General features: G+C 42.0%; 1 protein-coding gene across 1 annotated transcript in view; it reads left to right on the top strand.

Annotated features, from left to right (window-relative positions):
* Positions 1-13,541, top strand: part of SLC25A40 (solute carrier family 25 member 40) — a 38,132-nt gene that overhangs the window by 22,499 nt on the left and 2,092 nt on the right. The window contains exons 6-10 of the mRNA XM_090047177.1: positions 162-283; positions 2,528-2,701; positions 6,812-6,921; positions 9,189-9,270; positions 10,990-11,070. Of these exons, the coding sequence (XP_089903303.1) occupies positions 162-283; positions 2,528-2,701; positions 6,812-6,921; positions 9,189-9,270; positions 10,990-11,070 (569 nt within the window). The remainder of the gene's footprint in view (positions 1-161; positions 284-2,527; positions 2,702-6,811; positions 6,922-9,188; positions 9,271-10,989; positions 11,071-13,541) is intronic.

Below are 13,541 nucleotides of genomic sequence, written 5' to 3' on the forward strand. Positions count from 1 at the left end.
TGTGAGCTACAGCTTAAAAGCATGATGATTTTCCTCGTTTACACATAATTTAAATTTTAATCTTTTTATTTAAGCAAAAAATTCAGATTGAATGACTAATCACAATGATTTTGGAGTTTTTTTCTTTGTGGTAACTGAGATTTCTTTCATTTGTATTTTAGAATGATGGCACTTCCAACCACAGTAATTTATTTTACTTGCTATGACCAACTAAGTGAAGTTTTAGGAGCTACATTAGGAAAAGGTGACTTCATTCCAATTCTTGCTGGATCCTTAAGCAGATGTGAGTCAAATTATCTATACTTTATAGTATTTTTCTTCACTATTCATTGTCCTGATATTTTACATTTCAAGCCCCACTTGATGTGGTTTAAAGATAAAATTAAGTATACCTGTTCATAGCAGGCACTGTACACAAAACCCAACATTACATGCTTATTTAACTTAGTTCTAATTTAAATAGGAGCTAAAGTCTACTTTTTCTTGAGAAATACTTTTATACTTAATTTATTTACTAGAACTCAGGTAACATTCTGTGGAAAGGCTTCAGGCAGGCTTTTTAGCTATGTCTCTCTTAGGCCTCCACCATGTTACATGTATTACACAACTACTGTAACTGGTTAATTGCGCAATAAATTTAGGCTGGCCACACATGCAAAGTAATTATCATGGCATAAATGATTATCATGGCATAAAAATATACATCTAGCTATAAAGAGCATCAACCAGTTACAAAGTTGGTGCTTGAAAATGTATAACACAACTTTATAGCTGATTTCTATCCAGCTTCAATTTGGATGTATTGGTGGACCCTTAGCAGCATTACTGAAAGGCGTATTATAAAATCCTAGACGTGGAACTCCTTGTAACTTATATCTTGTCTTAAAGGTTCTTCAAGAGAAAAAATAATCCTTGTCTCCAGTGGTTATAATAATAAACATTTTTTGTCACATGCTAGTTTAAAGGTAATGTAGGGTTACCATACATCTGGCCCCAGACATATCCTCTTTTTGGGTCCTCCGACTGGACAGTTTTTAAAAAAAATCTGAACAAGTGTCCAGGATTTTGCTTTGCTCTGCTGGTGGGAGCAGGGGGAGGACAATTGGAGGCAGGGAGCACCATGTGCATCTGCACGTGCACACACGTGGCCGGTATGAGGCCTGGAGGGGTGGTGGGAGCAGCCTTAGCAGCTGGATGCAGGAAAGTTTGCGGGGAATGGGGGTTGGAGGGCCAGGGCTTGGGGACTGTTGGGGAGGGCTGTGGAGGGGATGGATGTTCGAGGGGGAGTGTGTGCCTGCCGGCACTGGGGGATGGTGTTCAGGTGCTAGAGCTGCAGCAGGGCACAGGGGCAGGGGGAAGCCCCTCCAGCAGCAGAAGGGGGCAGGCGAACCTTTTGGAGGCAGTGGGGAGCTGCAGTGCTGAGCCAGTGACACCAAGGAGCTGGTACCTGTGATGGCAGGGGAGGGGCACCTAGGAGACACTGTGGGATGGGGGGGGGGGGTAGTGGAGGAGGCTGCCTAGTGCAGTGCAGGAGTCCAGCGCAGAGCATGGGGTGCCACAGGCCTCCCCTCCAGTTGGCACGGGGTCTGGACTCACTCCGCTGCCATGGTGGTGTTGCAATTGCAACTACATTAGGGAAGATCCACTGGCAGAATCCCCTGGTATGGATGCAAGCCTGCCAGCAGAAGGTGGTTTTCTCTTGCTGGCTACACTAGCTCCCCTAAAAGGACATCAGCTCAACAGGCAGAAACATTCTTTTGCCAGTAGATGTGCATTCACATGGGGCATTTCATTGGCAGATCTATATGGCCTGCAGGATGTGATCTTTTCATACTGCTGGCTGGTGTACTTCTGCTTGCAGTTCTTTTTAATGGGGACAATACCTTAGGTTTTATCACTCCTATTAATTGAAGTCAGGAAGTTAAATATCTTTATCTGCCAGGATGCTAGTAGGAAGGGTGTGACTGTTTAGGGTCATTGCTCCCTGCTTCTTAAGTTAAATGGTAAGAGAGTTCATAATAGACATAGCTGAGATCTGAATCCTCCTAGAAACAAAGAGTACCTGATTTGATATTTCTAACGAAAAAGAATGGATGAGCCACTTAAAAGTAACTTACAAAGAGAAAAAGGGACTTTAAAAATGAGAGCTGCATTTTAATTTGTAATAAGCAAGAAGCAAAACTTTTTTTAAGTAGAGTTTAGGATTAATGCAGGAATTGACATTTTAAAATCAGGTTATTAACAAAAACCTGCTGACATTTTAGCCCATTTTTATCTTTGTTGAGGTATAAATTTAAATGACGCCTTGGAGTCACCAGTCTGGGGTCATATGCATGATCAAGTTGTTCTCACCTTCATGGGAGGTTGTACAGTTGTTATAACTTAAGCAGCAACTTTGCGAGAGACATCTATGACAAAGCTGAAAATATGGAAATGGAAGGAGAGCACATTCTTGGGAAACTGCACTCTGAACAGAATGTTCTCCTTTAAATATTGATAACATGTCTTATCTTTTTCTCCTTTTCAGTGGGTTCAGTAACTGTAATAAGTCCCCTGGAGTTGGTCAGAACTAAACTTCAGGCTCACCAGTTATCTTACAAGCAATTACATGTGTGCATCAGTAACACAATAGCCAAAGATGGTTGGCTTTCTTTGTGGAGAGGCTGGGGTCCTACTGTTCTTAGAGACGTTCCTTTCTCAGGTAGGGTTTATTTCTTTTCAGAGTTTGTGTTACGGGGAATATTTGCTTGTCAGTCCCCTTAGAATTTTTTCTCAGGATTTCATAATGTTGTGCTAGGCTATAGATAAAATTGTGTTTTGCTCATTGTTCAAAAGATGACTGTTCCTAGTGCTATAAAGTCCACACACAGACTTGGATTCTCTTGAAATGTATTTTATTTTTTGGGGTGCAGATTGTGGTGCAAATTTGTGATTATCTAAACAACACATTTCTGAGCTAAAACTCCTATAAAAATAATATTTAGAAAATTACATGATGTTATCACTTTCCTGGTATGGTGCAGTGGCTTATTGCACATTGCTTATTGCGCATTTTGTGGCCTGGCCTGGCTGCATCAGAGCAGAGCATAGCAGCATGGGGCACAGCCCTCCCTCCTCAGGTTCCCAGTGGTGGCTGGCAGGCTGGGTAAGATCAATTGACATGTCCCTGGCTGCACCCTCTCCCTCCCCAGCCCTCAACAGCTCACCAAAACTCAATAAATGGCCTTCCAGCTCAAATAATTGCCCACCCCTGCCTTATAATGAATTGCTCCTAAGATTTTCAGATCTTTACATTTTTTCTAATGCAACGCTAGGGAAATCTAAGACCCTGACATCTACTCATTATAGCATGGACTGCCTATGAGATCAGCTCTTGAAAAGAACTGAAGAGTAATTCAGATACATTTCAAAAGTTAAGTTATTGCACTGCAAAGCACTCGTACTTTGTTTACATGGAGTAAGACATCTGTCTAAGTCTGCTTCTTCAGAATTTTTTGTGAGTGAAACATTGAGCAGTGCACTAAGTCAGAGGTTTATGGCAGGGATTGGCAGCCTATGGCCCTTGGAGCCTTTGTTTCTGATTTGTAGAGCTGTGCCTTCAACAGCATTTGGCAGCATGGGGGTCTTTCTGCTTTGTGCCACTGTTAGACACCTCAGGCCCTGGTGAAGGGGAGTACTCCCTGCACCATGCCGCTGTTGGCAACCTGGGGCTTTGGTAGAGGGGGAGCTCTGGCCAAGCCAGACAGCGTAAGTTCCAGTGGAGAGCATCCTTTGCCATACTGCAATACAGCTGAACAGCAGGGAGAAGCAGGAGTGGTCAGGTCCTAATGCCAGCCTGCCTCTGACCCATGCTAGAAACCATTGCTGACCTCTGGTTCATGGAAATGAACACTGCCCTGTAGAATCCACACCACAGAGTCAAAATCCTTTACTTGTGATTTGCAAGGGTGGTTAAAGCAATGGGCATGGAAGGGGTTAGAGCAAACAGTGGTGTAAGGGACCACCCGAATGATATGTTCAATGACTAGAGCACTGCCAGAAAATTGGGTTTCCAAAGGTGTAGTCTGTATGATGCCATGATGAGTAAGGGTCTTCAAAGGGACCTTTTCTTTTTGAGGAAAAGTACTGAAGCACCTAGAAGCACTGAAAGAATCAAATGAAAAGATGGAGGAGAAATTAAGTATGTTCCCTTCCAGTGACATACTTCAGAAGGAAGTCAAAGGAAGTAATTTATGTTCTCCCACCCCCATCCTACTACATATATCTCCTGTCCCCAGAAAAGCTCTTTTATCCAGGCTAAGTCACTCAAGGGAGTCTGGAATTCCTCCACTGTTTCCTGATCTGAGAAAGGAAACTCCAGTTTCTGTTATTTCCCATACTCTCTTAGGCACTAGGAAAGGGATGACCCTTCTTTTTGATGTTGCTGCTTGTATTGGAAAGGAGAGGCCAAACAGTACAAGGGAATGTGAAAAGAAAAAGAGGATGTAAGAGCTATTCCTTTGAGGATATGGGCAATTTCTGTTCTGTTTTCCCCAAATTTTCATTATGACACTCACTTCTGTTCCACCTTCGTTATATGTCCCCATAACTTCATGTCAATTACTGCACTGCTGGAGCATCTGCACCTCAGTCTGCAAGTCTTGTCCATGCTCAGCTCCATACAGAGAAGAGAACTGGGGAGGAAACAGTATGCTGTGCTATACTAAATGAAGAGCCAATGACTTCTGTATCAAGGATGATTATTGACAAAGAGCCAGAGGCAGCCAGGGGGGAAATTAAGCTGACATACATGGAGAGGCAAAAAGTCTATTTATATTTAAAATAAATAAATAAACAAACTAGATGAATGTCTTTAAAACTTTGTTAACATAGGATTAAGGTTGCCTAACCTTGTCTCTTGCCTTCCAAAATGTGGAGGATGGCAAATTCAGCTCTCTAAAAACTAGGAAACAGAAAGCCAAGTACTTGCCACTACTCCAATGCAACTTCAACTTTGCCATCTACAGCCCACACATTAGCATTCCACACCTCCTTCCACTCAAGTTAGCTCCTCTTGAGTTAGCTAAGAGTGAGAGCTGCCACACTGCAGAAATATTCAAGATTAAATCTTAAAACTTTGCCTTTGTTTATCTCTTTCTAAAGGCAAAACTGAAATGAGGCATAATTGATCTGTCAGGGTACACATGCAGTCCTTATAGTTCATGATACCTACATCTACCAGCCTATTTCAACAGTCTCCTCTGTAATTCAGTACGCTCTCAACCAGTGCACTTAGTTGTGGTTAGTATGCAGAGACAAGTGCTGCAGTTCTGACCTGTGGAACACAATATAAAAAGCAGGGATGGACAAAATATGGCTCCGCAGGTGGTAGTAGCGGCACCAGGCTGGGGGGTGCTCATGCCTGTTTTAGGTGCTTGTGCAGCATGCAGCTCCAGCCAGCTCTGTACATTGTGATGAGGGATGCAGCTCCTGCTGGGCAGTGTCTATTGCTGGCACTCCCTGCCGTGCACGCACAACCTCTGTGCTCTTGCGGCATGGGAGGGAAGCCCTGTGCACTGGAGCTGGCTCCCTTTTGCCAACCCTAGCCGCGCAGATCCAGGGAAGGCAGCCAGCTCCCGCATGCAGGGCTTCCCTCCCTCGCTGCACGAGTGCTGGGGGCTATGCATGCATGGCAGGGAGCACTGGTGATAGAGACTGCCCAGCAGATGTACCTCACTGTGATGTGCAGTGCTGGCCAGAGCTGCACCCCACCAGACACCAGCACTGGGCATGAGCACCCCGAGTGCCCCTGCCTGCTGCTGCACCATGGGGGGAATGCAAAGGGTGGTCCCCACACACCTCCACCCTCCCTCACACCTCCCCACCCTGTCCCCACATACACACAACCCCCAACATACCCTATGACTCCCCCTCACCTCCTTATAACCCCCTGCTTTTGAGTTATGCAATCACCTCTACATATACTATGCAAAGACAAATCATGACAAAACTTTTTTGTAATAAAATTAAAATATGTCATAGGTGTTTGATTTTTAGTGTATGATTTGGTTAGTTTTCTGGTTCCAAAATGGCAGCCCCCTCTCCCAAAAGCAGTATTACCAAGGGGCAAAGGGGATGGATCTCCAGCAGCAAAGGTCAGGGGTGGTATGTCTAGTCCCAAGATGGTGACCAGGGGATTGGGCAACTATCAAGGGGCAGGGCTACCTATGCGGCCCTCAAACTAACCAAACCTCCTTAAGCTGCCCTCCATCCAAAATAATTGTGCCCTTAATTTAATTGTTCCTCAAGTTGTTTTACAATGTAGCCCCTTGCTGAAGCATTCCCAGTGCCTGTGTGTCAGCATCAGGATAAAGATTTAAGATAGTTTTGGGGGGATGGCATGTAACTGTCTCCCGTGGAAGGCCACATTTAACTTTGTAAAACTGTTTTAATAAGGTTTATATAAAGTGTAAAATAACTGAAAATGCAATAAAATGTATTCTATAAACTGTCTAGTTCATGTGAAGAAATGTAAAACAATAACTTTAAAAAAATCTTGTTCTATGTAAATTGTACACACTGCTGTAGTGTTTAATAACAAAGGAATTGCTACAGTGGAACAGAGCAGTGATTAAACTAGAGTACTGGCTACCTGAATACTGTATTTTCTCCTATACAATACACTCTTCTCCCCTTCTCCCTGCCCCCAATCAGCATTTAAGTGGGGAAGCTGATTTCTTCTCTAGAAAAGGAGACTCTGCTCAGTATACCAGTTTGTTACTTGTTGCAAATATATGGTTTTGGAGTTTTATTGGTCTTTTTATACCTCTAGCAATGTACTGGTACAACTATGAACACCTCAAGGAGGGGCTGTGCAAGAGATTTGACATGCATGAACCAACATTTATGATGTGTTTTACATCAGGGGCTATATCTGGATCTGTAAGTCTACTTTTTTGTCACTACTATTTTATAGTAATATTTTATATAAAGCATGAATAAATTACCCTTCATTCATTGAGAGATGATACATATCAGCAAAAAAGTGTATGAGATTGCCTACATAGTGGGCACGTCTACATGTGCCTGTACTGTGCGGTAACATCCATTATTGCGTTGTGTCGGTGGCACATGGTTATTTTTAGCTGCTACATCAATGTAGCGACGCGCTGTAGTGAGGGAGCACATTGCTATGGCAACATACCTGTGGCATCACAATTTGTGTGCGTCTCATGCAGACACACCCACCATGAGTGTTTTTAAGCAGGGGTCAGTAACCTGTGGCACTTGGGCCAGATCTGATCCAGGGAGCCTTTTGATCTGGACCACAGACATGCAACATTCAGCAGTGGAGGGATTTGGCAGCAGACACTTTTCTGTGCCACCCTGGGTAAAAGCAGTGGCAGTGGCTGGGTCCTGGCACCTGCCCACCTGCCTCTGACCCAAACTGGTTCAGTCTGGACTACAGCCTTGAAAGGTTGCCAACCATTGCTTTTTGAGCAGAAGAGCAGAAGAAACTTGCCTTCAGCTATGCAGACAGTGCAGATTATCTGTTGCTGAAGCACCTGACCTGTCGCTGCTTTTATTTCTCAGTGAAATGTATTTTGGAAATATTTAATTAAATAACATAGGTGTAAAATGGGTGAGAAAGCCCCTCATCTTATATTTGCATACAAAGCTCCAGGTGGGGAGGGCAGGCAGCTGCTGCAATTCTGACTCTGGTTCGTGGCAGCTGCCTGCCCCACTCCTCTTGCCCTCTGCAGATTCTGCTCCCCACTCCTGTCCAGCCCCCTCCTTCCCCTTACTGTCAGTCACAGCTCAGCTCCGGCTGGGGCTGGAGTCCCTCCCAGGCACAGAGCATATGGAAACACTGTCCCCTGCCCAAACCAGTCAGCAGCACCAACACAGCTGCATGGATCCTGCCTGGCCAATCAGCAGTGCTGACACTGCTGCCTGTCTGGCAAGGGCTGCGCTTCTACCAGCTGTTATGGGGGAGGGAGAGAAGAAGAAGAGACTGGGGAGTGGAGGGGAAGAAGCAGAGGCTGTGGGAAGCTGGGGGTAGGGGGGTGCAGATGGCAGGGAGAACAGGAAGGCTGCAGAGGGAATAAGGGTGGAGACATAGGGCAATGAGGCTACTTGACTCCCCTACAGCCACTACTTTCCTTGCTGTACCAGTTGGAGGTGGGGATGAGTGCAAGACAACCCTCTGATCCTTAGGTTCTACACTTGGAAAATTGTAACAAATGTATACATTTTCCATATATGGAATCTAATTATTGGGGTTGTCTTAAATTCAGAGTCATCTTAGATTCGAGTAAATGTAATATTTCTAATGAAGTAGTATTGCTAATGAAGCTAGTTTTGACAATGCATGCGCTAAAGTATAGTATCTTTCCCTGAGTTGTTTACAATGTAAAGCCCATCTCCCCAGTTGATTAAGCAGTACAGAGTCCTGCACCCATTCATAGTTCCACAGACCTTAGTGGAAGTCCATATGAGTGCAGGAATACTTGCTGTTGGTTCCCATTTCAGGAAAGGGGCTTGAGAGAGATAACTGAGAGGACACGTACAGAACATAGGAGGAAAGATCATGTTTGAATTCTTTCTACTTGTGAATCTTGCCCAAACAGAAGCCGTCACTTGTACATACTGTTGCTGTAAGCCGTTTGTAGAGATGAGCAGCATTCTTCCAGAGATTTCACCATAGCATAAGTAAACAATTTTGACTTAGTCCTGGATTAAGTGCACTTCCAGTTGTCAAGGCCTTCTCTCCAAACTAGTTGTGAAGGATAATTCAGGACAGATTATCAATTAATGACAAATGGAAATTTTGAGGAGTGCTAGCTTTGGTACAAAAGGATTAAGAGTGACTGCTTTGGTTACAATCTTTTTCCTTTTGGAAGGAGTCTTAGATCCTTAAAGGTACAACCTTATATTATTAATATTTCATGCAGTCTAGGTTTTCTAAGCAGCTATACTAGATTGAATATTTAATTAAATATAATTATGGCTTGCTTCACTGACTTGTTAGCTGATGTGCTAAATTGCAATAGCAAATCTATTTTTAAATTATAACCAGCTACAAAGATCTCAGTTTGGGACAACTACAGAAATAACAAAGTCTGGTCTAACATTAAGCTATTATATCTATAAGTGTATAAATAAAAATGAAATCTATTATAAATTATCAATTAATATTGTTCTCATAGATTGCAGCTTTTTTAACTTTACCTTTTGATGTGGTGAAAACACACAAGCAGACTCAACTTTGGGAATGTGAGACCTTAAATAGTAAGTTCCTTGGAATCAGATTTTTGAATGTTCTTTACTTTTCATTAATAATTATTCCCCTTTCTCATTTCCCCCCTGAAATGGTGAAATTCTCCCCGGAACAGAAGACTTAAAGTACACTTCATTGCTTTAGTAAGGAGGTAGAGCTTTTTATATATACTTCAGCTTGTTGGCCAAAAGAAAGATGAGGAACCTTTACATCTAATGTGTTTGTTCTGGTTGGATTATTATAATTTTTAATGGGGACTTGAGGAAGGGAAGACAAGGAAAAAATTTAAAGTGTATCTCCAAGCTCTGGCAATTGGTCTCTTTTTCTTTCCCAAATTCTTAACTTCTGTAATACTTCTGGGGAAACTGCTGTTTGATGTGGGTTAATGATTTGCAGGAGTGAAAAGATAAGAGGCTGGTAACACTGGTAGTACTGTTTTGTTTCATAAAAAACTTATAGAACGGGGGGGGAGGAGAGTGTCAAAGTCATCTGACCTATATAGTGCCAGAAATTTGGCAGTTGAACTTTAATTGCTACAATTCCCAGAGCTTCTGCAACTTCTGTTTCTATCGCCACCTAATTTCTGGCCTTGTGGGCGACATGACATGGCTCTGCACTTTGAATTCTCCCCATGGGTTGGATAACAAGTCCATGGGACAGATCTTTGACAACTCGGCTGTAGAACAATGGGAACAATGAGCATGCTGTTGCAATTGGGCTGTATGAGCTCTGATTACTATATGTTTTTCCAGGTTGAATATGATTTACATATGCAACAACTGAACACAAATAGTCCTTTGTGGACAAAGCTTTGGAGTGGATATGGATAACTTGATAAAAATATTTGCATATATAGCTCTGCTTACTGTTTTTCAAAATATATGTATACATCAATCCATCCACTCTGTTAGAAAATAGAAGCATCAGCAGTCTAGCCCTCCTTTAGTATTTTCGGGTTTTGGAATGCAATTAGCTTTTCTTCTTTAGCTTTTTAGTGCGTTTCAACTAGGAAGGCACTATGTTATGTTCAACTGTTTTATTTTTGATCTTCCCCTTTTACTGCTCCCTTTCAAAGAGAAGAGTGATGAGCAGTGAAGGCGTAATGGGGAAATATTCAACAGTAGCTACTACAGTAACCTAAAGGAGTAGGTATGAAAGGAAGAATTTTATTACTTAGTCACAGATAGTTACTTGCTGCGCTGAAAGCTATGACAGATTCAGCATGTATATATTTTTCCCTTGTTCATTTTGGGCAAATCAAAACTCCTGTCAACTTCAATGGACAGTAGATCATTGCTGTAATATTATGGCATAATCAAAAAGCTGAGTCTTGTTTTATTAGCAGTCTATTAGAAAATGTGTGAGTAGCATGAGTGGATTAGCTACAAAGAATCTTCTAGGAAAAAATCAGTAGAAATAGTAGACATTTCTCTAAAACCTGTTTGAGAAACTAATGTTAAACACAGGCACAAAAGAAATAGCTTCTTGGTCTATAGAGAACTAAGCCTTAAAATTCAAGAAAACATGGCTGCCTCAATGCCTAACCCATCTTAGCACATACAAACAGTTTGGATAAAATTAACCTAAAATGAATTGAAAAATCTGTGACTAGCATAACCACTAGTGTATTTTACTGATGGAATGCCCTCTAATTTTCAAGAACATTTTCTACAAATTTTTCTTTGATGGCAGTGTTTTAGTTCATGTTCTCTTTCCTGTATTATACTTAGTATCGCAGAGGAAGTCTGCATCAACTTGGACAGTAATGAAGAAAATTGTTGCTGAAAATGGGTTTACTGGATTATTTACTGGTAAATTTTAATATCTTTCTAAACATTTTTGTTTTTCATTTGCCATATTTTTAGAGCCTTTTCTCATTAACATCAATATCTTTTGCAGCCATTTTTTGATTTTATGGTAATTAAAAAGCTATTCCTGCAGTCACATTAGTCTTTTGTGGTTCTTTTTTCTTCTGCACTGTAACAGATTGATGTTGTGTCTCCAATAGAAGTCTCTCAGGAACTGCCAACTTTTTTGGACCCTTCATTCTTTTAATTTGTCTATTCATGGAATCATACCCAGTGTCTTTGTTCTGCTGATTTCCTGCCTTCCTTTATTTAGACTGGTAATAGTCTTATATCACAATCACGTCTTTACTTTTCACTACCTTGAATATTTACATCCAGCTCATCCACACCGGCTGGAACCAGGTCCAAGATAGAAGGCTCCTTAGTTTTTTTCGTTAAGTTTCTGAAACAGAGTTATTCTGTACACACATTAAAACATTTTGGACATTTTTGTTTATATTATTTTTCTTACAGCTGATATCAAGGAACTTATACCTCCCCCTTGCTGTTAACATTAGCTCATACCTGAACCTGAAAAATCTGAAAGATGCCTCACCTATCTTCTCTTTCCAATTCTGTGGTCTACAGTAGACTCCTACCGTAACATTGCTAGTATTTTTTTTTCCATTCATCTGGATTAGTTCAACAGATTGGCTGTCCTTTTCCTCTTGAACTTAAGAACCAGTGTATTTATGTTTTTGACATAATAGTGCATTGCTTCCTTTTTTTCCTCCCTTGCTTGTTTCTGGAACAAGCCATGCCTAGGGCCCTACCTAAATCCTGGCAAGACGAAGCGATTTTCATGGGCCACACATGAAACCGATTTTGCGGTCTTTTGGCAGCAAGCCCCTCCCAACCCCCACTTGCTGCTGATTGGCTGAGAGGGAAAACCCACAGCATTATTAATAGCAAAGATTGCAGAAATATCAAATAAATTTTTTTTCAAGTAGTCCCTCAAATCAGGGTTATCAGTTTTCTCCAGAAGAATATAGGCAGCAGTGAATGCCTCCACTAGTGCGAATGCAGCCTCTCCTTGTCGAAGTGCTTTCAGTGGTTCTTTTAAAGATTGAGGCATAGTTGCTTGTTTCTTGTTCTGACCTTCAGCCTCTACAGCGGCCTTTCACTTTTATACGTGATTCAGACTCCAAATGCTTAATCAGTGCTGGTTTTCGTCGACACATCCAGAGTTGTTACACAATGAACAAAACAAGGTATTACCATCTGCATGCAAGGTTCCTGTAGGGAACTGGCTTACATGATCCTGAGCTGAAATGTATTTAGCCTTCTTGTATTTTTTATTTAGCCTTCTTGTATTTTTTTTCATTCATCTTCAGACTGCAGTGTGGCATCTGGCTTCTTCAAAGATGGCGTTGAAATCTTTGTTTTTCTAACTGGCACCTTTATTGAGTCTACGTCACTAGCTTAGTCTCTCAATAGCCGTCTCTCAAATCATGTTGTCCATGGCTGCAGGGATTGCTGCGCTTTCTTTTTATTCTGGAAAACTTTTATGATTTTAAGGTGATTCTGCACAAAGTTGTAGGAAATGTCATTTTTTGCAGTGACTGCAGAAACTGTTTTTGCAGTTTCCATGAAAATCGCAAAACCATGCTTGCTTTAAGTAGGTCCCTAGCCGCACCCCTCGGTGTTGATAGTCCAACCATGGAAGTTAAAAGCTGAACTCGGTAACGCTTATTAAATCATAGTTTTTTTCACATACCTCTGGGACTGATTGTGTACCTACGAACCCATATGCTCAAGTAGACTTACTGGGAAAACTATCAGCCAAAGAGCTCAAATACCCCGAGTCAGAAATAGGGTAACTTTTAAAATAAAATATATATATTTAGTTTGTCTTGTTTCTGATCCCCACCTGACCATCCCTGGCAACTGGAGGTTGACAGGTCAACCTTAAATTCATATAAAGTGTGTACCCACAAGGCAGGAATCTGTCCCACTGTACTCACTCTCCCTGCTTCCCATCCACACACTGCCCAGATTACTCCTTGTTCCTCTGTATTTGCTCAATATTTCCTCTTCCCACTGCTCCAAGTTCCCCTGCTTACCTTGTGTCTATACTCCCAAACTAATGTAATTCCACCAGAATCCTTAGACAGGTTTCAGCAGCTGCCTACCTACAACAGGGGGATCTCTTGGCTTCTGTACTCATTTAACAGAATAGAGGTGAGGCTGCCATTTGATTGGACGGTTGGGAGGAGTCCACTGTGCTGCCCTTTTTGGAGTGTACAGAAGTGCCTTGATGACTACAGGAGGCTGCCACCCAGGCTGCCACTCTTACAGCCAAATGGGCAAACTGCAGATTGCAGGTGGTTGCTCAGTCATTAGAACCACAAAAACTAGTCCAAAACCAGAGCACCTTTCATTATGGGCAACAGTGTTAGGTCCTAGGGAAAGCTTGTGTAATGTTACAAATGTGC

The sequence above is a fragment of the Crocodylus siamensis genome, chromosome 5, assembly GCF_052110815.1.
Source record: "Crocodylus siamensis isolate JL-2025a chromosome 5, ASM5211081v1, whole genome shotgun sequence".
Lineage (NCBI taxonomy): Eukaryota > Metazoa > Chordata > Crocodylia > Crocodylidae > Crocodylus > Crocodylus siamensis.